This window comes from Gobio gobio (genome assembly GCF_949357685.1).
Source record: "Gobio gobio genome assembly, chromosome: 6".
Taxonomy (NCBI): domain Eukaryota; kingdom Metazoa; phylum Chordata; class Actinopteri; order Cypriniformes; family Gobionidae; genus Gobio; species Gobio gobio.
The window spans coordinates 11,628,955-11,654,588 of record NC_137102.1 but is presented as its reverse complement, the minus strand read 5'-3'; the positions used below and the strand labels follow the sequence as shown (position 1 = coordinate 11,654,588).

Sequence of the window (25,634 nt, the reverse complement as noted above, 5' to 3'; positions counted from 1 at the left end):
GGGTTTGTCCGAATCCACTTTTGCTAGTTTAACGATGGGGTCGCTGCACCCACCGCATGGTCTAAAAGTGTTGTCTCTATTCTCTTTTCACAAGTTCACACTTACATCAACTTAAATAGAGTAAAGATTATGCGTATTTGGCGTGCTGTCGGGGGAGGGCTCTGGCTCTGAATTTTGGCCCGAACCCAGAGTATCCCCCTGTGATAGAGATAGTCTAGAACTAGACTGTATTATATTATGGATTGTGTTGACGTCTAATGAGAGTTTATTAGAATCAAAGTGAGGAGATGGGGTGGTGGAGGGATTCTAAAATAAAAATGGTCAACTAAAAGAGGTAAATCTGCTGTATATGTACACCTCTTATCGTTGATTAAATGTATTAGCTTGATGTGCTCCACTCGTGTTTAATTAGGTTTAATTATCTGCACATGCTCCTCCCAAAATTTGTTAATAAAACATCACAATGAGTAATGGGTGTGTTTTGGGCATAAAGTGCAATAAACCAATCAAAGTCTCATCTCCCATTCCCTTTAAAAGCCAGTTGCGCTTGCACCTTGGCGGATTTGCTATTTACATGGCGGAATTTGCGAGTAGAAAGACTGAACACTTCTCCAGAGAGAAATTAATATTTAAAAAAAAAATGTGCTGCTGTGCGTCCCTGTGTGTGTAATAAGCAAAGTGTACTCGTGTTGTGGACCCGCCTTAAGCCGCATATTACTAATGTGCTCTTTAAAAAAAATTTTTTGAGCCATTGACTTTAGACCAGGTTTAAGTTGTCTATTCATCTGCCTCAAAATAACAAACCTCGTTTTCAGACCAGCATTCCCATGGACGCACAAATGGGCACAAATTCAATTGCTATTTAAACAACGTGGCACAGGACGTAAAAATGATAACTGGCTTAAACAAACAAAAAACACTTGCGTCGTGCCTGGCGCCGCATTGCGCCGGGTGTATGATAGGGCCCTATAAGTCTATCTGTCTTTATGTCATTGTGCATTGATAGCAACTTAAATTCAACATGATTGATGAAAGCTTGATGAAGTACCTCTGAAATGTTTTCTGGAATCTTCTTATTATACTGAAATTTCTCAAAACACATTATTTTGATCAAAGAAGAAGAAAATTGAGAATAATTATGTTCTTGTTTTGAAGTAAAAAGAAACACAAAGATGTTGTTCTCCTTTTGGATTGAGTTATTTATCCATTAGAGGGTTAAAAATATGTTTTAAAGTTTTTCTACCAGTGCATTTATGTCCTTCACAAAGCTTGTGTGCAACGTTTCAAATTTTCTCAAATGATGTTTACCAGAATATGAATGTTCAGCTCCGGTATTGTTGCATATTTTCTCCAGTTATGACAGTTTAGATCCATCGTGCTCTCTACTTTCAAAGATACTTGAATGTGAAGATCTTCTGATATCAAAGTTGTAAGAGACAAAAGGGAAGACGACAGCAGGTGAATGAGGAGCGGCATGCTGTGAGGAACTAAAGAGTGTTTGTTTAGAATTCTCAGTGATGCTCCGCCTATTTGGGAAAGCAGGAAGGTGTGCGTGCGTGTATGTATTTACATGAGATAGAGAGATCTTTTGATATTTCTGAGCACGAGCGTCAGTCTGTTTATGATTCAGCTGTCTCCTCATCATGTCTGTTAACACTCGCACCGCCACCCACCCGAACCTCCGTCAGAAAAAAAAAACCCATTTATTGTGCAATCTTGTGTTTGGCGTTGGAACCAATCAGCGGTTATTTTTAATGAGGTTATGGGAGCCACTGTAAATTCACAGATCGATATTTCACCATGAACCATAAACAAGTTCCTGATGTGCTTCGGGAGAGTTTGAGAAGGTCAGACTCAACAGGAGAAATGTGTTCCTGGAAAGATAGTGAAGGATGGGTTTCACGCACACACACACAAGGTTGTGATCCCTCACCATATGCTGGGATGTTCTGCTCAAACTGATATATGTCCCCTCTGTAATCTGTTCATGCTTGATTAGAAAGAAATATCTCCACAGCGTTTACGTTGAAGGTCAGGAGCTCCAAACTTTCAGGAGATTTATTCCCTTTGATAGTATAAACAAGTGATTAGACAAACAAGTGACTTGGACTTGTTTGAAAGGCCCTAAAATACATTTGTCCGCTTAATGTAAACGTGGCTGAAGAGAGATGGAATTGAGGTAACAGTTTGGGAGTGTGGCTAATCTACAACAGGTGGACCCGATTTAGACTGTGAGAGCTGAATTACAGTAACATATCCAGAGATGTTCCGCAGCATGGAAGTAATTTACGGCACGTTTTATGGTGCACGGGTATTTGTGTGTGTGTGGATGGGACTGCAAACATCTGAAAGAGCCATTAACCGAGGGCAAAACAAGCAGCCTTTAAGAAAGCGCTTGATGTGGGCTGCACTGTGAGGAAATCACCGTGCCAATAGTTTGTCTAGTTAAAGGACAGACAGGCAGGTGCTGGAGAGGGCAGCTTGTCTAGATGAGAGGACAGGACCTCATACTGAACACTGAAGGCACCTCGCTTACAGAGGTGTGAGTGCTTTCTGCTGTTTCACTTAGATACATGTTGTTCTATAAAAAAGGAACGTTTATAGAGTAGTTCACGTGTGGCGCATGGACACTTTTGGAAAATATTATGCTATTATGTTGTGCAATCCAGTTTAAAATTTTGATTATCTTAAAAAAAACGCATTGCTTAGCTTCAGAAGGCCTTTATTAACCCCCCGGAGCCGTGTGGCGTACTTTTAGAATGGATGGATGTGCTTTTTGACCTTAAAAATCTTATTTACCATTCACTGCCATTTTAAAGCTTGGAAGAGCCAGGGCATTTTTCAATATAACTCTGATTATGTTCGTCTGAAAAAAGAAAGTCATATACACCTAGGATGGCTTGAGGGTGAGTCAGACAGAGTTATGGCACGCACAGAGATGAGAATGGTATGTATGGACAAGGGCTGGACGATTAACCGAAAACTAATCGAAACCGAAATTTAGGACCTCTGACCGACGTAATTTTCCCATGTCTGTTATTTCGGTTTTCACTTGACTCCACATCAAGGGCAGTTTGCAGGCACACAGAAAGATGCAGGAGCAGTTATCTTTGTTCATAGATGCTCAGAATTACTATAGTAATTGCATGTTTTACACTGTTTATACAGGTAAGTTAATCGCCGTTCTTATGCGCTGATACACACACAGAGACGGCGCGCGCAAGCCCCGAAGCTAGATCACTTTCACTTGCGTCCTCATGAAGTTTGTAAATTAAATGAGTTTAAAGGGTACCTTTTTACAAGATGACATATTGGTCTTGGGTGTCCCCAAAATGTGTCTGTGAAGTTTCAGCACAAAATACCCCACAGATAATTTATTATAACGTGTTGAAAATGTCATTCTGAGGCCTGTCTATAAAAAGCGCTGTTTTGGTGTGTACCGCTTTAAATGTAAATGAGCTGCATATCCCCGCCCCGTCTTTAGAAGAGGGCGTAGCATATACATCTCTCCTGTGCATGGCAGATTGCATACAGGTCTCACAGGGCGGGTCTATGTTTAAATGGCAGTGTCAGTCAAACCTTGCGGGCGGGCCTTTGCAGTGTGATGTCACACTGCAGAGAATCTGAGAACAGCTTGTTCTGAAACACTGCTTATGATTTTTGGGGATTAAATTTTATTTTAATTTATTATTTTGGTGGATTTTTATCGTTATAGGGTGGTTGTTTACACACACTGTCAACACACATTTATGTTCAAACATCATGTAAAAGTGGATTTTGCATAATAGGTGCCCTTTAAAGGCTTGCCAGTTTGAACATTAAAGCGATTGTGCACTATTCAAGAACAACATTATGGAAAACTTCTCTGTTCGGTACTCATGAGCTTTTTTTCTGTGAGACAGAGAGCCGAGCCGTGTCTTGTCTCTGACAATGCGCGCGCCCTGAAGTCAGATCACTTTCACTTTCACAGGGTTTTAAGGCCTGCCAGTTTGAACATTGAAGCGATTTTAGACCATCAGATGTGTATTATGTTGAACTAAGGCCTGAGATATTGTGACACACGAACACTCACAGACCGTAGCTCGCACATCGCGTGAAAATCGCGCACAGAGAGGAGTGTCATTGTCAACACTGCCCTGTGATTTAACACTAAAGTAGCTTAGAAACTCAACCGTTACAGCATAGATTTGAATACCTTTGAAGTAAGTACAAACCACAGCTTCATAATTAATAGAGTCGGTTTCACTAATTCACAGACACAATCACTCTCTCATTAATGCATTCACATAAATGTAAGCCTATGTAGCCTACTAATTTATCTGATGTACAACAAAAAGAAATCTGCCCCATAGACAATAACTGCAAAAAGTGAACCGCTTCCTTCAAGTATTTTAAAATCACAAAGAAATGCACTTTTTCATTAGAAAAAAAATATCCCACCTTTAATTGTAGAACATATTTACAGTACAAACCTTATCAGTGAACTATGAGGGCAAAAAAAATAAGAAGAGCAAAATAATCGTTCATTAATCGCAATCGAGGTACAATGTTCAATTAATCGAGGTTTTTATTTTTGGTCAAATCCTTACAGCCCTAGTATGGACTTATCTTACTCTGGGGGATACAGTGAATAAGCTCAAGTCCCAAAAAGTCAGCGTGTTCCTTTAAGGCAGTGAGACTTGTTTTTAGAAAATATATATTTTAAAAGTGTCTTGTCGTATTCCGGTTGGCACACTTGCTGCTTGTTTTAAGCATAAAAGCCTCAATACATTTATTATTTTATTTTTTTATTTCGTCCGTCAACAGCCATTTGTTTAGCAGTCAAAGGCATATACTCACAGGACTCTGACAGCACAGTACTGTCACACATTAGCAGCCTCTGTAGGTCACACTGACTTTCAAACTGATTCACTCATGCTATCTTTTGCCCCTCCACCCGTTCTCCCTCTCCTTTCCCTTTTCTTATGCTCTGAGAGCTGCATTCTCATGAAACGCACACTATATAGAGAAAATCAAATGCGAAGCATGAAAAATTATTTTATAGTGCCAGTGTGGTTCAAAGCTTGGATTAAGGGTGGAATTTAATATGAAGTTGATGATTTATATGACAAGCTCGCTGGAATCAACTCACTGACTACATTTGTGTTTTTTTGTGAACATAATCAACATTTTCATTGATAAATGTTGCCACTGCACCAATCCAAAGAAATGAACAAAGGCAAAACTAAGTTGTTTTTAAAGAGAGCTATTTTAGGCCCAAGTCAAAGATTTTTTTTTTTCTAACATCCCCCTTCTCATTACAGTATTACAGCGAGAGTTTGGTTTTCTGTGTGTTCTGGTTTGCCATTCTCTCTCTGCATAATGGTGACCTAGATAGGAAATATGCATTGTGGTTATTCATTCCAGCTTATTCTGTTGTGTTCCCTGTGATTTTCTGCCCAACAGATTTAGCCTTTGTGTGTTTAACAACGTTCTTTGCTGCTGTATGGTTTGAATGGAGGCCAAATAAAAAACTGAACTAAAGAATATTTCAATTGTCCCTGTTACAGGAGTCATGTCAGTCATTCCTAATCTAATGCTCTGACTCTCCGTTGCAGGTTCTGGCAGGGCGAATACACGGTGGCCGTGAGCATCAACGACTACCTGGACGTGTACTGTCCATACTACGAGAGCCCCCAGCCTCACAGTCGCATGGAGCGCTACATCCTTTTCATGGTGAACCATGATGGTTACCTCACCTGTGAGCACCGCATGAGAGGCTTCAAACGGTGGGAGTGTAACCGGCCCCAGAGTCCTGACGGACCCCTGCGCTTCTCCGAGAAGTTTCAGCTCTTTACCCCCTTCTCACTTGGTTTTGAGTTCCGACCTGGACACGAGTACTACTACATATGTAAGTGTGTGCATTTTCTCATTGGGTGCACAGTTTCAGAAGTGGCATGTGCTAAACGTATAAAATGAGAAGTCAAAGTTGGCTCAATCTTGCAGTGGTTCTCAACCTTTTTGACTCCCCATTGTCCACAACAGTATTCGAAGGCCTAACACTTCTAGTCCGGGTTCCCACGGGTCCTTGAAATCCTTGAAAGTTCTTGCATCTTGAAAGTGTGAGTCTGAAAAAAAAGTGGAAAGTTTAAAAAAAATATATATATACATATTTATGCTACAGGTCCTTGAAAGTGCTTGAATTCTTTTTTCTGGGAAAAATTCCATATTATTTCCTCCGGTCCGTTAATGTGTTATTTCGCCAACACTTCGTGGCCTATGCACTCTAGCTTGCTTGATTTACGTTAGTTACACACATTGAGGTACTTTGTATTGTATGTTGCTATGAAGTTCATAAAACATTTGTGATATTCTGTTTCTTAATTATTTTATTTAATGTAATGTTGAATTTGCTTGTTAAGATAATGTAAACCTATGAGGCAAGAAAAACTTAAAAGCATATTCATATATCTTAAAACTTCTGGTTATATGAGCCTAAGCTCTTTTCAATAAAATCCATGCAAAAGTTGATATCAGATCATTTTAGAATAAAGTATAGGATGTAGCGAATATTCTTCAGTTTTATGCAAAACAGAAATACGACAAATATAATATCTCTGTCATATGGCAAAAAAATAAATGCAAAAAACTTTTTTTTTACAAAGTTGTGTTTGACACATTAAAACTGTAAAAATGTATCTTACAAGGTAGCACGATGTAACCTTGCTCTCACTTGAAATGTGTCCCCCACATTAAGTCCTGGAATTTGAGGGTATTGGACCTGGAAATTCCTTGAAAGGTCCTTCAATTTGAAGTTAACCTAGGCATGGGAACTCTGTCTAGTTTAAGTTTAGGATTCCAGAAGATTTAAAAACTGAATGTTCTTCAAGGATCCCACTTTTTTAAACCAACGAAACCATGAAGATTCACTGGATAAGGATTAAGCATTAGGATTTTTTTACTCCCAATTTCGGCACGATTTAAGATTGCGTTCATTTTCATGACTAAATCCATGTCTGGAAATCACACTTTTAAATTAGGCCACCACATATCAGTGTTATTTTAGTACTAACTTAACTTTTAATTTTTAATCATTTTATTATTTGGTCATTTTTATTTGGGGTTTTGTTTATTTCACTTATTTCAGTTAGTTCCCCAGGCAACATTTCTAGTTATCTATTTATGTTTTATTTAATTTCTTCTTATTTAAAAATGTTTTAATAGTTTTACTTTTGGTTAATTATTACAACAATGCCTCATATATCCAAGTTTTCCAAGACAGTGGGAACCTTGGTTCTTCAAAGAAGTTGAGGAGGTGAATCAGAATAAGAAATATCTTGGTTTTCAGTTGTTTATGCTCTTGTTTGTGCTTTTTTTGTTTTATTTTAAATAATTTAGTCATCACCAAGTCACCAAGGTTTAGTCAAAACCATTTGATATATAATAATACAAAAAAATATCACTCATTAGGAATTAAAAATGAATTTATTAATTTAATTTTTTATTTAATAATTTATTTGATAGGGACAGATACCACCAACATAGATCATTTTGACTAAACAATCTGATGTCTCTGTATCACAGTGTATATAGCCAAAGGCTAATTTTCAACACTTGTCCCTAGAAGGGCCTTTATCAATCAAAAACAATAAATACATAAAAAGTATCTAAAAACCGATTCATACATTAATAAAACTCAAACAATAATACTCTATAGCTTCCAAACATACACAATACATTCACAATATTATATTAAGTGAGTACAATTCTGATTTATCTTTAACCAAGTCTTAAGTCTGGAAGAAAACATTTTAAAGTCAGGAATAGTTTTAATATCAGGTGGCAATAAATTCCAGAGCTTAGAGCTTCTAACAGAAAAAGCTGTCTGACCAAAACTAGTCCTGCAGTATGGAATTTTACAATCATGGTATGTATTACTTCTCGTAACTCTACTGCTGTTCAGTCTCTCCACAAATTTACTCAACGGTTCAGGCGTTAAATGATTAATACATTTAAACAATAATTTAAAAAAACTAAAATTAATAAATCTATCAAAACTCATTAAATTATATTTCTTAAGAATAGCACAGTGATGATATCGAATTGGTTTTTTGTCCATGATTTTGATTGCACGATTATATAATGAACCTATACTTTTAATTACAGTAGGAGCAGCCTGTGCCCATGCTGTTACGCAATATGAAATATGAGAAAATACCATAGCGTGCATGTACAACAGTGCTGCCTGGTTTGGAATGTAATTTCTAATTAATTTAAAACAATTAAGGTTACTTTGTATTGTTCTTGAAATTTTCTTTATATGTTTATCAAATTTAAGCTGAGAATCTAATACCAATCCAAGATATTTAAAATCTGTAAGAGTCAATTTTTCCATTTTGTAAATTAATAATAAAATGTCCTTTTAAATCATGTTTCCTAATAGAAAAGCACATAGAAACTGTTTTGACAAATTTAAGACTAACATAGTCTTAACATAAACATAAGCATATTTTGTGTTGTAATTATTGGCTTCGACTAGCTGTTATTTATTATTTATATACCTTTTTCGGACCAATAGTCAACAAAGGCTTGGTAAATAGGTTTAATTATGGTCTCTTCTGAGTGGTTACTATATGTCATTTTTAATTTATTTAGATTCGAACATGAGTTGTTTTCTTTGTAATTATTTTGTTTCCACCCATTCATGTGGATTTGTGGACCAGCTGTGAACATGACAGGCAGGCATTATCGCATCGACAGGGTCAATCAGCCAATCACAGAGGCCTTCTGTGACTTTTCAGACTCCTTTCACGTTCAGCACTCTTTAGAATCTCTGAGAACACAATGAGCTGCAGGGAAGCAACAGAGACACTGCCTAACTCTGAAATCTCATCCGCCTGGTGGACCTGAAATAAATGAGTGTTTTACACACAGTTTGAGCTTGTATTTCACACTATTTGTTTTGTTATTCCTTTTATGTCATTTGTATTTTTTTCTCGCATCCTCTGGCAAAAAGCCCCGGTGTTAAAGGACGTTTAAAATACGCAGATAGTTTTATGAGAGAAATAGAAATGGAGAAATAGAGATGCTTTAATCTCAAATGAGATCCTAAATGAGAAACATCCAATAGCTCATTCCCATTATCCTCAAAGCTTTAAACTGGTGTGTTCAAATGGAAAACTTGTCCTTCAAGCATTTGTTTTACTGTCCTCCCGTGAAGACAATTTGGGATGGCTTAACCAAATTAAAAGTAGACATTAAACAAAAAACATCTTTTTTTACTTAAACCGCCGAGCTGTTTTAATAAGATAACATGAAAGACTTGTATCAGGAAGATGCCGGGAGAAAACAGGGAGCGGCAAGCAAATCAATAATTTATATGGTAATTACAATTCCTGACATGGGAGGCTGTGGCGTGGGCAGATGTGGCTGGGCCGGGAGCCACCTGTGTACAGTACAGAGAGCATGGTGACTTTGAGCTCTCCCTGGCTTTGTGTCGCAGAGCCGCACTGTTCATCAGCAGCCATCCGCACAGCGGCCGGACGGGCCTTTCTTTCTCCCATGGAGATTGCCACAGATCCTACATGCTTTTCATTTGACTGCTGATTATTCCCTGATTGACAGCTCAGACTGAAAGGGAGCGAAGCAGGCGCGGAGGGGGCGTCGTTGTGAGTCAACATCCCCTCCACCCAAGCCCCCCTAAATCAGCAGGGCGTAGCGCTGCTTATCATACACGCCGCAGTGTTGTCTCCGTGCACGAGAGAGAGAGGGAGAGATGCCACAATAAGCAGGCAAAAAAGTTCAAAGATACCCTTCAACTCTGTGTTTCTGCCCCCAAACTGATTTTTTATGCATCTGCCTCGCAGCTCCCAGCCAGGTCCTGCATTGTAAAAGCTTTTGTTTCAGGCTGAAGGGGCTGGACTGGAAAAGGCCTTCGGACACCCCCCGCTCCCCCACCAAGACGGCCCCATTCAGCACCCGAGCCGCTCCCTGAGAGGATTGTGTGGATACCGGCCGCTCTATGGGCGTCACGGTCCCTTGGGGGATTGATGCTTTGAGGCAGGGTCGGTGGGGTCAGCGATGAGAGATGGATCTGAGAGGTTATCACGGAGGAAGTGGGGGCCGATCTCGATTGTCTGCTGGTAAAAGAACACGTCCATCAGACCTGGTCAGACTTAACCCCCGGACTTCCATCTCTCCGCCTGTATTGATCGGCTGTGATGACATCTTGACAGGCGTCTTCTACACAGCTGCCGGCGGTTGAGGTTGGGTGCTCTCCAATGAACCTAGGATCCGGTGTGGTGGACATGCCACAAGAATACACAATGACCTGGGATGGGCAGTGGGGCAGCGGGGGGAGGGTTGTTCAGGTTGAAGATGACAAACTCTAGACCAGGGTTGGGTTTTTTTCAGGGATCCACTGAAAATTTTAGTGGCATTTCAAAAGACATCTAGCATATTCTAATGGTGTTTAGAAAAATAAAAAAAAACAAGATGCATCGGCAACTTAATATGTAAATATTATGTAAATAAAATAGAGGAATTTCCAGATAATATTTTAATAATTTTTAATAAGGTTTCGGCTTTAATATGGTGTTGAAACTATATACTCAATAAAAAGCCATGTTGTTTCTCTATCACATTTAATTAGTTATTAGTTAATTAGTTACATTTAATTAGTTAATATATATATTAGGGCTGTGACGGTGGCGCGGTGGTTGGGGAGGGTAGCTACACACACGTAGGGTAGCTATACACAAATCAATCCTGATTTGGATTGCGTGTCAAACCGCCAAACTGCTGAAATCACATGATTTTGGCGCTCTCCGAACCGCTGAATCGACTCGCTTCATGAAGCAGTGTTTTGAAATCGGTTACCACTATATAAGTCGTTACTTCGTTTTTTTTGGCGCACAAAAAATATTCTCGCCGCTTTATAATATTAATATTGAACCACTGTACTCACATGAACTTATTTAAATTAGTTTTTAGTACATTAATGGATCTTGAGAGTGTAAATTACATTGATGCCTATGCAGGCCTCACTGAGCCTTCGGATTTCAAAAAAAATATCTTCATTTGTGTTCCGAAGATTCTTACGGGTGTGGAACGGCATCAGGGTGATAGTAATAAATGACATTATTTTCATTTTTGGGTGAACTAACCCTTTAAATGTATCTGTCCTACACCGTTTTCTACTTAAACACAGTAAATGATGCAAATATACTCCTAATTAAAAGCAAACGAAAGGAAGAAACGTTTATAATCCGCTGTAAGAGACGTAAATGAAGATTTGCGAAAATAAATAAGAGATTCCATGTCCAGTAGAATAAAATGGAGTAAGCCTATTGTTAAATTCGTGGAAAATCAGGAGACGCGAAGCTTAAATTTGGCTCACCTTACAAAGCCTGCCTCTCTCGTTCGGCATGAATTTGATTGAATTTGATATATATATATATATATATATATATATATATATATATATATATATATATATATATATATATATATATATATATATATATATATATATTAGGGCTGTGCGATATTGAACAAAAATGCGATATGTGATATCCTTGTTAAATAATACGATATTCGATATGCGATACGATATTGGTTTAAGTGTGTAAAATCTATTTAAATTATTTTAAAACAATTATTTAAAAACTGAGAATGATACCATTTATGTGTTTCACATTCTTTCTGGGACAAGAAAGCATCGCTACAACTTCTGAAAGTGACCAGCAGTGTTTTAGCAAAAATTAATGTCACAAATCTGACAATATAATTTTAACATCAATGTAAAAAAAAAAAAAAATAATGCGAATGTTTAAATACCTTGACTGTTCGAGTGTGTAACAAGACACGAAACAGAACTGAAGGGATCACACGCTTTCAGAGAGCGCACGTTTCAGTGTGTCAGACAGCGCGAGACTGCAAGTTGTTGTTTTTCGCAAGTTATTGCATTTAATAACTCTTTTTAACGTCAAGCAAGTCGCATAAGTAACAGTCGTGTGCCCAGTCTATTCTCTGCTATATGCGTCAACCTAAAACGTACACTTTTCACAATGTTGAAGCAGCCTATTAAAATCATTCAGATATTGCATGCCCTTGCGATATGCATATTGCGATATGTACATTTGCGATATTTCGATAATTTCGATATATTGTGCAGCCCTAATATATATATATATATATATATATATATATATAGAGAGAGAGAGAGAGAGAAAGAGAGAGAGAGAGAGATATGCATATTGCGATATGTACATTTGCGATATATTTTGATAATTTCGATATATTATGCAGACCTAATATATATATATATATATATATATATATATATATATATATATATATATAGAGAGAGAGAGAGAGAGAGAGAGAGAGAGAGAGAGAGAGAGAGAGAGAGAGAGAGAGAGTTTAGAGTCAGTAATATTTTTTTCATGTTTTGGAAAGTCTTTCACCAAGGCAGCATTTATTTGATCAAAAATGATAATATTTAAAATAACAATTTTTTATTAAAAAACTTGTTACGCGTACGTGAGCGGGCAGTGTGCGTGACGCGAATTGCATCAGAAGACTATTGCACATGCGCATTACATTTTTTTTGCAGTATTTACATGGGTTGTAACCAAGCGGCAACCTCCCGCAGTTTCTCTTGAAGCCAATACGGAAGTGACTTAAACTGCAATTCATCGATTGGCCACTAGGGCTCCAGAAGGGAGCAGAATCTCATTGAGCTCCATGTTAAAATGCCCAACTTTACAGCAGAAAAACACATGTTTACAGCCTGGTACAAATTGTGGTTTTGGTCTATACGGCTAATTTTGCCCTTCATGACAACTCTGAGGGGGGTGAATTTTTTTTATAACTCATTCGTTTACATTATATAAAGCTTTAAAGTTCTGCATAATTAAGGGCGTGGCCACTTTGAGTGACAGGTGGATAGCCATTTATCTGCTGTCTGTTAGTCATCGCATCACCTCAGCTCCACCCACGTCCCGCCTCTTTGCCCATTTTCTATTGTGACATGCGATGACGCGCTAACAAGATGGCAACGGCCAGCTCATCCCTACTTTGCGCTTCAAAATGGCTCTTCAGAATCCTATGGGTGACGTCACGGACACTACGTCCATATTTTTTTTACAGTCTATGCGTTGTAACTCGTGGCGAGAGATTGCTCAAAACTGCGCATGTGTCGAACACCTGTGTACGTGTACGAGTCAAAAGAAGTATACTTTAAAAGGCTTTGCGTTCGACTGTGCGCATAAACTTGCGTATGTGTAAAAAAACAAAGTGTACTATCGGCTGAAGTATTAACTTAACACTTTTGGCATTTCTTTCCTGTATTCAGATGGGAATCTAGACCATTCCAACTGTGACATGTACTACAACAGCTTGAGCATGACATTAAAATATGCAGTTTTCTTCATGTGCTGGGTTTTCTTTGTGGACATTAGACTGCGGCCAAGTTCAAATAAATGCTTTCACTCCCCCCTTCTTTCACACAAGACCCTTATAAGGAAATAAGCTGGAGATTTGTTGTGGCTGGAGTACAGAGATGAATGAAGTAATCTGTCAGAAAGCTTGTGTCTGGGGAGCAGAGATGAACGGTGTTGCTGATGTTCTGGTGGAGCCGATCTGATGGTAGACTGCTGGCTGACTCAATAGTGACTCTTTGCTCTCAGGTCACTGAGTGCTATGTGGGGTAATTTGCTATGGGAACACCGTGTGTAGCAGGCCATTGTATGTGATGACACCAAGCTGGGGAAGGTCATAGCAATTTCCCAGAAATGAAGCAAATCTCAGACTTTGTTCTTGATTTGGTTGTCAAGGGGTTAAACTCACTCTCAGGCTTGAGAGACATTCGCAAGTGTCACCTCACAACAGCAGGAAGATCTTAAAACAGAATCGTTCAGCAAGCAAATTACTCAATCTGTTTGTCACGAGCACATTTAGCTAATTATTTCTCTTCTACTTCCTTTTCAACAGCCTCTCCTCATCCTAACCACGCTGGCAAGCCGTGTTTAAAGTTGAAGGTGTACGTGAAGCCTACAAGTAAGTCATGCTCTAACTGTTTCACCCTGTCTGCGTAGAAAATAAAATCCCCTCATGTCTACTGGCCAGCCTTCTGTTAGGCATAACAGCAATGCAAATAAGCAGTGTTGACACATTTTCCAGGAACATTTTGTTAATGAGATGTCATATTTATTTTCAAGCTGTGAGAATGTGTTCAAATGCAGTCTGCATCCATCCAAACAGCAGCTGAGGTCTAATGGGAACGATTAGGACTATTGTGGATTATTTGTTCGCAGGTTTTTACCTTCATCACTCACCAATGGAAACTCAATATTAAAAGGGATAGTTCTCCCAAAAATGTAAATTCAGTCATCATTTACATATGATGTATGACTTTCTTTTCTATGTGGAACAGAGAGTATATTTGGAGACGTCTCAGTGGGTTTGTTTGTTTTTTTGTCCATACGATGCAAGTCATTGGTCACCAAAACCAAAGTCTAGTTACAAACGTATCTTCTTTTGTGTTATGCAGAAGAAGAAAAATCATACTATCCCATTTATTTTTGGCAAATGCAAAGTTCAAGGGTATCAGATATCGATTTTACATTCATAGTTTAACCTTTCTTGCTTTCACTCTTTTAAAAATATCAGAACAAATAACATTTTAACATGTGTCAGGGTTGTTCGCACTCACAATGATGTAATCGCTGGTGGTCAGTTGCTGTACTGTTGCTAATTGGGATTTCTAGCCGACTATAGTATATATAGTATTATTCTATTGTGAGACTTGAGTATACAGTATAATTGTTTTGTGGCTAAGTGTTTTATTTGGTTAGAAGTTAATTGACAATTACCATCGCACACCTTTTGGTAATAGATAGGTGTGTAGGAAAGAGGATAAAAAAATATCCAGAAATCTCAAAAGTTAAAGGAAATCCTGCACACTATCAGTGCTTGCAAAAGATGTCAAAACTTTTTCTTAGCAACGTTTCAGTCTCATGGCCTGATGGTGTCTGCCAAATTCCCCAGACATGACAGATTTGTTCTTTTGAACACAAGATAAAAATCTTTTTTATGAAATTCTGAATTTGCAGCTTGCATCAAAACATATACTACTGATTAAAATGTTAGTTCACCCAAATTTTTAGGTTTCACGAAAACACCATGACGCATGCGTGTTGTGTTGACGTTATTTTTGGTGAACTATCCCTTTAAAAATTCAGTCAGTAAAAAAGTGTTTTTTAAAGAAATTAAATAGTTTTATTCTGCAAGGACAAGTTAAATTAATAATAAATTAAAGTGACATTAAAGACTTAAACATTGTTTAAAAAAAAAAAATATATATATATATATATTTTTTTTTTATATAAATGCTGTTCTTTTGAACTTTCTATTTGTCTAAGAATCCTGAAAAAAAAATTCAGTTTCCACAAAAATATTAAGCAGCACAACTGTTTTTTCAACATTGATAATAATCATAAATCTGTCTTGCACACAAAATCAGAATATTAGAATGATTTCTGAAGGATCATGTGACACTGACGACAGGACTAATGATACTGAAAATTCAGCTGTCATCAAAGAAATAAATTACATTTTAAAATATATTAATGATAATACTATTTCACAATATTACTGTTTTACTGTATTTTCAATCAATAAATGTATACTCTAAAAAAAAAAGGTTCTATATGGCTCCAAAAATGGTTCTTCGTCCTAATCATAGAGGAACCACTTTTGGTGCTATATAGCACCTTATCTTAACATGTTCTGTATATGGTAGCGGTGCTATATAGCACCTTAGTCAAAGAACTGGTGAAGAACCTCTGAAGAACCACTGAAGCACCAGAATTGATGCTATATAGCACCTTAAAAGGTTCCCATACGATTACGAGCCAAAAACTATTTTTGGTGCCATATAGAACCTTTTTTTTTTAGAGTGTAGCCTTGGTGAGCATAAGAGATTTCCCCATGCTTTTGAACGATATTTCGGTTAGATCAGGGGTGGTCCTGGAGGGCCACTGTCCTGCAGAGTTTAGCTCCAACTTGCCTCAACACACCTGCCTGGAAGTTTCTAGTATGTCTAGTAAGACTGTAAGACTGATTAGCTGCTTCAGGTGTGTTTGGAGCTAAACTCTGCCAGACAGTGGCCCTCCAGGAGCAGGATTGGACACCCCTGATTTAGAACAACAGCGTTCAAGCTCCAATTGGAAAAGTGGGGTTTATTTTAAAAAGTTTGCACAGATATGCCAGGTCCGTGTAATCTATGAAAACCGTGTGTGAAATGTGAACCAGATCCTCTGCCTCAGTAATTAAACTCTAATTAGGTCAGTGCTGTGGGCCCCTGCTGCTTTGAGTAAAGGTATGCATTTCCTAGCGCTTCCTCTCCGTGTGCTGTCTCTCTGTGTTTGTGTGTTTCAGATGGTTCGGGCTATGAGTCTCCAGAGCCCTTCCTGACTGATCAGAGCCAGCGCTACAGGGCAGACGTCCCGTGCCTAGCTGTGCTGCTGCTGCTGGCCTTTCTCCTGGTCCGCGTTTAAGAAGCTCCGCCGCTGCCCAGACTGCCTACCGCTCTCCCTCCATCCATACTCCCTCAGGGAAGCCCTCTCATCCAGCTCCCCCGGCCCACTGGCTAACGCGCAGTCATCCTCTTTTTTACCGAACGAGCTCCTCGCAGCTGATCCGAGGACAGAGACGTTCGCCCTGCTTAGCGGCTGATGTAAAGCAATTGTGAGACTTAAACACCTGGACTCTGTCGTGGAATGTGACCTTTTATATATATGCTGTCATGTAATCGAGGCTTGTATTCATGTGCCATTTTGCCACATTTCAGGACATTGCGGTTTACAAAAGATTTCAGACACTTATTTGGTTAGCTATAATGCCCCCCACATCATCTTTACTCCACACTCAGCCCCTGTTTACCCAGAAATAAAGGGATCCCCCCCTCCCCCCCTAATAACAAAATGACACCAAAGGACTCTCTACAGAGTTTTAGTTTTATTTTCCGTTCGAAGGGAGAGAAAAAATGTGTTTTGTGGTAGCCAGCAGCTAGGGACTTAGTGTTAGACATTCACATGCATGTGAAACACTGTGAAACAGAAACTGATCTTCTTACAATAGTAACGATATATTTTTTTTAGCAAAAACGAAACAAACGTAGACCTTCTAGCCACTCTTCTAGTGTACGGCTCAGCTGGTGGACTTTGGATGAGACGCAGCCAAATGTCAGTGCTCACTGCTGGCCCTCACCTCAAAACTATGTGTCTACTGGCGGGACAAGGACACGGAATCTCCGAGATGAGAATAATCGCTTGGTGCAAACCCAAATGCCGCTTAATAAAACTCTGCATTGGTTTTTCTTTCCAGCTCTGTGGGACAAACAAGCAATGAAAAGCAGTGTGTGTTTCAAAAAATGATCTGTGAGGATCGGGGACAGGCCACTTTTAATTCACCGACGCACGCACTGCGGGCATGGACGAAAAGGAAATGGATTTTTTTGTATTCTATTTCATGTTATTTTTGTAGCATTTAAAAGCAACATTAATTATTCATGTGATATGAGGAATGGTTTTAGTGGTGATACAGTGTGTGAGTCAGCAGTCGGACGTATTCAGATGGGCCCACTCTCTCACTCTTACTGTTGTTATTGTGATCTTGTCAAACTGTATTCAGTATTTAAAGAGACAGAAAGCATTTCTTTCCATCTGATTTGATTGTGTCCTCTTTTTCATGTGACGTTTTGTACAGCCAACATGTTCTGTCGAACTGAAGAAACATGCAGAAACGAAAAACAAAAAATAAAGCATTTTTGTCTACGAGATGCACCGATGTGAGAAAAGATGCATTGCCTGGAGTTGACAAGTGACATTTTGACTCCGCTTTGTCGAGCCATAGATGTTATATGAAATATTTTAGAATGAGATGATCTCTGCAGACATTGATGCTAAAGTCCTTATTTTTTTTCTCCTCCCAAAACTAAATGGCGACAAAACCTACTTACCTAAAAACCTATTTGTTTCTCTATGCACTGCTAAATTGTCCTGATCCATAAAGTTCATTGTGTACAGTATGTAAAGATTGATTTTTAAGTAACTTTATGTAATTAAATTGTGCAACAATATGTGCTTACGAGAATACTTGATATTATGACATATATTTTGAGATAAAAAAAACTACTTTAGACACCTTGTGTATGATTTTCACGTTTGTTGGTGATTAAATCAGCAAATTATAAGAAACTAATACTTTTATTCAACAAGAATGCATTTAATCAATCAAAAGTGACAGACATTTATAATTTTACAAAAGATTTCTGTTTCAAATAAATCCTGTTTTTTATTAATTAAAAAATTCAGTTTCCACACAAATAGTAAGCAACTGTTTAATAATAAGAAGAAATGTTTCTTGAGAATCTGATGGATCATGTGACTGAAGACTGGAGTAATCATGCTGAACATTTCATTTTACAGTTATTTTAAATGGTAATACTGTTTCACAATATTCCTGTTTTACTGTATTTTTTGTTTAACTGTATTTATTATCACATTTATTTTGGTGACTTGTGTTTTAGTCATTCATTCATACAAGTACAAGCTAAATAAATATAGGATTTATACTACTATTATAACTCATAAAATGCAATAAAAAAACACACTAATAGATAATAGGTGCATCAAATAAATTCAGCCTTTGTGAGCATAAGAGACTTCTTTCAAAAACATTAAAATATACAGTGCATCTGGAAGGTATTCGCGTTTCACTTTTTCCATATTTTGCGGTTACCGTTTTATTCCAAAATGGATTAAAATCATTATTTTCTTAAAAATTCTACAAACAATACACCATAATGACAATGTGATAGAAGTTTGTTTGAAATATTTGCAAATTCATTAAAAATAAAAAACGAAAAAATCACATGTACACAAGTATTCACAGCCTTTGCCATGACACTCAAAATTGAGCTCAGGTGCATCCTGTTTCCACTGATCATCATTGAGATGTTTCTACAACTTGATTGGAGTCCACCTGTGGTAAATTCAGTTGATCGGACATGATATGGAAAGGCACACACCTGTCTATATAAGGTCCCAAAGTTAACAGTGCATGTCAGAGCACAAACCAAGCCATGAAGTCCAAGGAGTTTTCTGTAGACCTCCGAGACAGGATTGTATTGAGGCACAGATCTGGGGAAGGGTACAGAACAATTTCTGCAGGATTGAAGGTCCCAATGAGCACAGTGGCCTCCATCATCCGTAAATGGAAGAAGTTTGGAACCACCAGGACTCTTCCTAGAGCTGGCCGCCCAGCCAAACTGAGTGATCGGGGGAGAAAGGCCTTAGTCAGGGAGGTGAGCTCCAGCGTTTCTCTGTGGAGAGAGGAAAACCTTACAGAAGAACAACCATCTCTGCAGCCCTCCACCAATCAGGCCTGTATGGTAGAGTGGCCAGACGGAAGCCTCTTCAGTAAAAGGCACATAATAGCCCGCCTGGAGTTTGCCAAAAGGCACCTGAAGGACTCTCATACCATGAGAAACAAAATTCTCTGGTCTGATGAAACAAAGATTGAACTCATTGGCCTGAATGGCAAGCCCCATGTCTGGAGGAAACCAGGCAGCGCTCATCACCTGGCCAATACCATCCCTACAGTGAAGCATGGTGGTGGCAGCATCATGCTGTGGGGGTGTTTTTCAGCGACAGGAACTGGGAGACTAGTCAGGATCGAGGGAAAGATGAATGCAACAATGTACAGAGACATCCTTGATGACAACCTGCTCCAGAGCGCTCTGGACCTCAGACTGGGGTGAAGGTTCATCTTCCAACAGGACAACGATCCTAAGCACACAGCCAAGATAACAAAAGAGTGGCTAGGGGAGTCATTCCACGAAACCAGTAGAATTTGAGTCCCTCTGACCTTTTTAAGTGTATTTTATCTATTGGGTCACCAAAATCTATTTTTAAAAGCTTTTTGTATAAATTGAAATGTCTCCTTTAATAAAGTTTAAAAAACATGACATCAATTTTATCTTTATATTAGAAATTATCTTGTTTTTTCAGTTGACACCACCTATTTTGTCACGTCCCTCATGGCCTTCTATGAAAGTGTACTTGGGATATGGATAATAAAATTAGAAAAAAGTCCATACATTTTGCCATTACCATAAATATCTATCTTAGCTTTTTAGCTGGTAATGTTTTTTTTCTAAGCAAATATATGATTATTCATTAAAATCACATTATTTAGTTCCGTACCTCAGTAACCCCTCAACCCCGTTACACACATCATTCTCCCCCATAAAAATAATGAATTGATCCTTACGTGACATCAACAACTGGAAGTGACATCATAGAAGTCTTCTGAACAACATTGTGTGCAGACACAGGTAAATTACCACCTTCTCTTATAATTATAACTTATTTATATTGTGATATTGTGGTTGTCAAGCTTAACGACTCAACCCCGTTACATCAAATAAAGATAGAAAACTATTACTTGTGAAAATGAACTTTGTTATTTTAATAATATACATGATTTCTTAATATCATGCATGCCAAGTGCTCTCCTGTTACTCACTACATGTAGAGCAGTGGCCATTTTGAGCAAAAAATCACAACCCCGTCACACTCAACCCCGTTACTTCTTCGATCATAACGGGGTTGTGAGATTGTGATGGGGTTGTGTTTAACACTTTGGTTCTGAAGTTATCCAGTAATTTAAATTAATTATTATATTTGATCAAAAGTCTTTTACCACAGGCATATGTTGAATGTAGTAATGTCAATGTTAAAGGTGTGTGTGTGTGTGTGTGTGTGTGTGTGTGTGTGTGTGTGTGTGTGTGTGTGTGTGTGTGTGTGTGTGTGTGTGTGTGTGTGTGTGTGTGTGTGTGTGTGTGTGTGTGTGTGTGTGTGTGTGTGTGTGTGTGTGTGTGTGTGTGTGTGTGTGTGTGTGTGTGTGTGTGTGTGTGTGTGTGTGTGTGTGTGTGTGTGTGTGTGTGTGTGTGTGTGTGTGTGTGTGTGTGTGTGTGTGTGTGTGTGTGTGTGTGTGTGTGTGTGTGTGTGTGTGTGTGTGTGTGTGTGTGTGTGTGTGTGTGTGTGTGTGTGTGTGTGTGTGTGTGTGTGTGTGTGTGTGTGTGTGTGTGTGTGTGTGTTCTGCCTAGATTTTCACATCTCAGTGTTAAGTAAATTGCTCTGAAAGAATGTTTGATTTAATGATTTAAACATCTACAGACATCTATGAGTCTGAGATGGCACCGACAACAGCAGCAGAAAGGCAGAGGCAGTATCGTGCACGCCTAAATGCTGATCCTGAAAAAAGGGAGAAATACCTGAAGAATGAGCGCCAGAGATGGAGAAAAAATGTAGAGACAGGGAAAAAGAAAGGAATCAATGAGATGAGTGAAAGACAACAGCGGTTGAAGCGTAGAAAGTGGAGAGAAGCTTACAAAAGAAGCAAGGAGAGGAGAGAAGAAGCACTGAAGAACTTAAAGGGTTAGTTTACCCGAAAATGAAAATTCTGTCATTAATTACTTACCCTCATGTCGTTCGACACCCGTAATACCTCCGTTTATCTTCAGAACACAAATGAAGATATTTTAGTGTAAATCTGATGCTCTGAAAGGCCTCCATTGGCACAATGCACTTTACACTCTCAAGACCCTTAAAAGACACTAAAGACGTCGTTACAAAGTCCATCTCACTACAGTGGTTCTACAATAACTTTATGAATCGGCGAGAATAGTTTTTGTGCGCAAAAAAACCCTAAATAACGACTTGCATAGTGATGACGATTTCAAAACAAAGCATCATGAAGCTTCGAAGGGTTTTGAATCAGTGAGTCATGTTTTGAAATCGTCATCACTATATAAGTCGTTATTTAGGGTTTTTTTGCGCACAAAAACTATTCTCGCCGATTCATAAAGTTATTGTAGAACCACTGTAGTGAGATGGACTTTGTAACGACGTCTTTAGTGTCTTTTAAGGGTCTTGAGAGTGTAAAGTGCATTGAGCCAATGGAGGCCTTTCAGAGCATCAGATTTACACTAAAATATCTTCATTTGTGTCTGAAGATGAACGGAGGTCTGACGGGTGTCCAACCACATGAGGGTCAGTCATTAATGACAGAATTTTCATTTTTGGGTGAACTAACCCTTTAACCACTCCTCCACAAAGTCCAGATCATGCCCCAAGACAGTATCCACAGCCAGAATCTTCAAGGTAGAGCAATGAGCGGTTAAGAGTGTTGGTAAATGACTAGGCTGAGTGATAGAAAGTGTTAGAAAATTAAACGTGTAGTTAAAGGTGCAGTGTGTAAATTGTAACGGCATCTAGTGGTGAGGTTGTGAATTGCAACAGCACACTGCTCACCCCTCCATTTCGAAGCTCATAGAGAAGCTACGATGGCGACACAGGACAAAGATGCCGTCATCTGAGACAGCAGAGAGTAGCTAACGCTCTGTAGAGCAGTTTGTCCGTTTAGGGTTACACAGTGCACCTTTAATAAAAGTACTATTAGTTGTTTAGGTTGTATGTTATCGTTTTACTGACTGAAAAACCATCTGATTGATGGCTGCTCGTCGTTTTGAGAGCCATCCACCAGATTCCTTATTCTGGGACAGACTTTGAATGCCACAAAGCACACACACACACACACACAAACACACACACACACACACACACACACACACAAACACATGTTCACGCAAACACACACACACACACACACACACACACACACACACACACACACACACACACACACACACACACACACACACACACACACACACACACACACATACACTATACTATGTTATTTTGTACATTTATTATTTTCCTGCAGTTGGGTTAATAAAACTCAGTTCAATTGCAATTTATATCTGTTGTCTTTCTTGGTTACATTATGAAATAGTGTTTGTAGAAAATATTTAATTGAATTTGAGTAACTGAGTAACTATTTATATGTCAAGCTGTATTTGTCTCTTCAACCCCGTTACCATATTCAACCCCGTCACACCTACATTTAAAAAAAAAAAAATATTAAGTGTATAAAAAAGTAAATACATTTTTGTTGAACTCAATCTGAAATGTTCAGAGCAATCATAACAATACTGATTTTAGTTAAAATTCTGAAGTTAAGATGCATCTTTGATCCAAAATGATGAGGTTCCTGTTACAAAAAGGGCCCATTTCAGACTTTAGTACAGCAAAAGTATGACATTTTATGCAACTTTTATATTTGCAATTACTGAATTAGTGGGAGGGACATCTGATTAATAGGAAAATGTTGATTTCATTACAAATACATTTTATAATCGCATTCAGAGAGCTCCCATAGTGTCCATAACGGGGTTGAGGATTAATAGTGCCCATATCTTGAAAAAGTAACCAATAATAATAGGGATTTGATGCCTGAGATGGGAAAATATATTTTTCTGCAAGTTAAGTATGTCATTTATGTTGTGGGGTGTTCAGAAAAGTAATACATTTTAGTAAAAAATCTAAAAATGTGTAAGTCCAAATCGTACCGGTTTCGTGGAATGACTCAGGGGATAACTCAGTGAATGTCCTTGAGTGGCCCAGACTTGAACCCGATTGAACATCTCTGGAGATATCTAAAAATGGCTGTGCACCGACGCTCCCCATCGAACCTGATGGAGCTTGAGAGGTCCTGCAAAGAAAAATGAGAGAAACTGCCCAAAAATAGGTGTGCCAATACTCAAAAGGACTTGTGGCTGTAACTGGTGCCAAAGGTGTTTCAACAAAGTATTGAGCAAAGGCTGTGAATATTTATGTACATGTGATTTTTTTTTTGGCAAAGATTTCAAACAAACTTCTTTCACGTTGTCATTATGGGGTATTGTTTGTAGAATTTTTAGGAAAATAATTACTTTAATCCACTTTGGAATAAGGCTGAAACATAACAAAATGTGGAGAAAAAGTGAAGCGCCGTGAATACTTTCCGGATGAGACTTCTGAAAAGTAATGAGTGCCATAATGTACTAAAAGCTAAATAATATAGGCTATTCGATTTGTTTTTTAATAATATAAAATAAATAAATACTTGAGGTTATGAAAGTAAATAAAACAGCAACTTTGAATTGTATTGTTATTATTATGGGAAGCTTTTAGCCCTGCTGTACCCTGCACATTTTTTATTATTATTATTTTGTTCAATGTCCTAAAAGAGCAGCCTGAAGAAATATCTTACCTAAACCATGAAAAATGTGATGAAACATGTTTAATACTTTAGCAGCAGCTATTCAGCTTATTTTGACACAGACATTCAGAGATATGATTGCTTTGACGTTGTGTTTTCGGATGCGGGGCGGCTGGAATAGCCCAAGTCACGGTCATACATGACTTGACAGTCGGGCGGGTGTCTGCTGATACTGGCTCAAGGCTTTGGCCTGGATGCTCATCCAACTATTAGGTGAGGGATCAGTAGCCTGGCTGGGCTCCGAAAAGTGAATGTCCTATCTGAATATTTTATGCAATGTAGACTATGATAAAAAATACATGCGCTAGAAAAGCATCAGTGCAGGATCTGCAGACTTGGTGATGGTAATGCAGATGCAAACCAAACTGCCGTTCGAGGCGCATATTAGAGGCATTGAGAATGATTATTACGGATGATTAAAATGGCTAGTATAAACGGTGAGTAAAAGATTTATGTCGTACGTCTTCGGTCTGTGTCACAGCATGATGCGCCTTATGCTGTCATTTGTAATTATAATTTTACATAATTTTAATGAAATGTTAGACTCAATATAAGTAACACAGCATGTGCGTTACATGCTGATTTCCCCATGAAAAATAGAAGTGTGCTGCCCCCTTGTGAATGAGACCATTAGTACCCTCGGTCTGTTTTGTGTTTTCTCCATATTTGCATTTTCACAAATTCTGTCATGCCACATATAAAGCTAATATCTCACAGAACTTTACTTTTGGTTCATTTAAAGGTATAGTCCACTCAAAAATTTAAATCCTGTCATTATTTACTCATGTCTTTTCAAACCTGTATGCATGTCTTTCTTCTGGTGAACACAAAAGAAGATATTTTGAAGAAAGACTTTCAGTTCCCATTGACTTGCATTGCAATTTTTTTCCATATAATGGAAGTCAATGGGAACCAAAATTTGTAGATATCAACATTCTTCAAAATATCTGTCATCATTTACTCGCATAAGGTTGAGTAAATGACATCAATTTCATTTTTGGATGGACTAGTTCCTTTTAACCAATGCCTGTCTCTGTGGCACATACAGCCTTCAACAGTTCCCTGAGGTAAACCCGAGGTACAACACAACAAACACACGTCTCAAGGCTCCTGAACAGTCATTACATGTTGAATCTATCTGAGACATGAGCTCTTTGAAAGCGAGAAAAACAAGCACATTGAGAGTTGGACATCTACAGAGAGCGCACTTCAAAAACTATTATGAAATGAAAAGGTTTGTGGATGAGCGGGAAATTCTGTGCAGAGATCACAGGAGATCGATGTTTTTGATCAACAAAGAAATACAAGAGCTTCAAAAAACCTTGATGGACATAAACCTGATAAGCGGATATTGTCATGAAGCCTACGCTGCTCATGTGGGATCAGTGAGTATTGCCTTTTCAACTTGTAAAGAATCC

At 38.3% G+C, this 25,634-nt stretch overlaps 1 protein-coding gene across 1 annotated transcript in view; it reads left to right on the top strand.

The window, feature by feature from the left end:
* The window catches only part of efna2a (ephrin-A2a), an 88,314-nt gene extending 69,569 nt beyond the window's left edge, over positions 1-18,745 (top strand). The window contains exons 2-4 of the mRNA XM_079819258.1: positions 5,598-5,890; positions 13,975-14,040; positions 16,423-18,745. Of these exons, the coding sequence (XP_079675384.1) occupies positions 5,598-5,890; positions 13,975-14,040; positions 16,423-16,541 (478 nt within the window). The 3' untranslated portion in view covers positions 16,542-18,745. The remainder of the gene's footprint in view (positions 1-5,597; positions 5,891-13,974; positions 14,041-16,422) is intronic.
* The last annotated feature ends 6,889 nt before the right edge of the window (positions 18,746-25,634 follow it).